This window comes from Nestor notabilis, unplaced genomic scaffold, assembly GCF_000696875.1.
Source record: "Nestor notabilis isolate BGI_N333 unplaced genomic scaffold, ASM69687v1 scaffold20450, whole genome shotgun sequence".
Taxonomy (NCBI): domain Eukaryota; kingdom Metazoa; phylum Chordata; class Aves; order Psittaciformes; family Psittacidae; genus Nestor; species Nestor notabilis.
In genome coordinates, this window is record NW_009909942.1 from 2,182 (window position 1) to 3,268 (window position 1,087).

At 57.4% G+C, this 1,087-nt stretch overlaps 1 protein-coding gene across 1 annotated transcript in view; it reads left to right on the forward strand.

Moving 5' to 3' along the window:
- LOC104412834 (chromodomain-helicase-DNA-binding protein 3-like) overlaps positions 1 to 621 on the forward strand; it is a gene marked incomplete at its 3' end in the record, with an annotated part of 2,762 nt that extends 2,141 nt beyond the window's left edge. Inside the window, exon 3 of the mRNA XM_010023660.1 lies at positions 444 to 621. Coding sequence (XP_010021962.1) covers positions 444 to 621 — 178 coding nt within the window. The remainder of the gene's footprint in view (positions 1 to 443) is intronic.
- Positions 622 to 1,087: the final 466 nt, after the last annotated feature.

Sequence of the window (1,087 nt, forward strand, 5' to 3'; positions counted from 1 at the left end):
GTTGATGGAGATGAGGGGACAATGGGGTTGATGGAGATGATGGAACAATGGGGTTGATGGAGAAGGTGGAACAATGGAGTTGATGGAGATGAGGGGACAATGGGGTTGATGGAGATGATGGAACAATGGGGTTGATGGGGATGAGGGGACAATGGGGTTGTTGGAGATGAGGGGACAATGGGGTTAATGGAGATGAGGGGACAATGGGGTTGATGGAGAAGGTGGAACAATGGAGTTGATGGAGATGGAAACGATGGGCCTCCAACCCATGGAGCTGGAGGTGATGGAGATGGCTGATGGGAAAGTGGAGATGGAGATGGTAGGGATGATGGAGATGAGAATGATGGAGCTGGAGATAGGCATGATGGAGTTGAGGATGAGGATGATGGAAGTGAGTAGATGGGTGCCTTTGGGTGCCCCTTGACCACGTTCCCTGCCAGCAGATCGAGGAGATCGAGCGGGAGATCATCAAGCAGGAGGAGAACGTGGACCCCGACTACTGGGAGAAGCTGCTGCGGCACCACTATGAGCAGCAGCAGGAGGACCTGGCCCGGAACCTGGGCAAGGGCAAGCGCGTGCGCAAGCAGGTCAACTACAACGATGCGGCCCAGGAGGACCAAGGTGGGCACTGGGATGGACTGGGATAGACTGGGAGGGCACTGGAAGGATCTAGGAGGACCTGGCACCCAACCTGGGCAAGGGCAAGTGGGTGCACAAGCAGGTCAACTACAGTGATGATGCCCAGGAGGACCAAGGTGGGCACTGGGATGGACTGGGATGGACTGGGAGGGCACTGGAAGGATCTAGGAGGACCTGGCACCCAACCTGGGCAAGGGCAAGTGGGTGCACAAGCAGGTCAACTACAGTGATGATGCCCAGGAGGACCAAGGTGGGCACTGGGATGGACTGGGAGGGCACTGGAAGGATCTAGGAGGACCTGGCACCCAACCTGGGCAAGGGCAAGTGGGTGCACAAGCAGGTCAACTACAGTGATGATGCCCAGGAGGACCAAGGTGGGCACTGGGATGGACTGGGAGGGCACTGGAAGGATCTAGGAGGACCTGGCACCCAACCTGGGCAAGGGCAA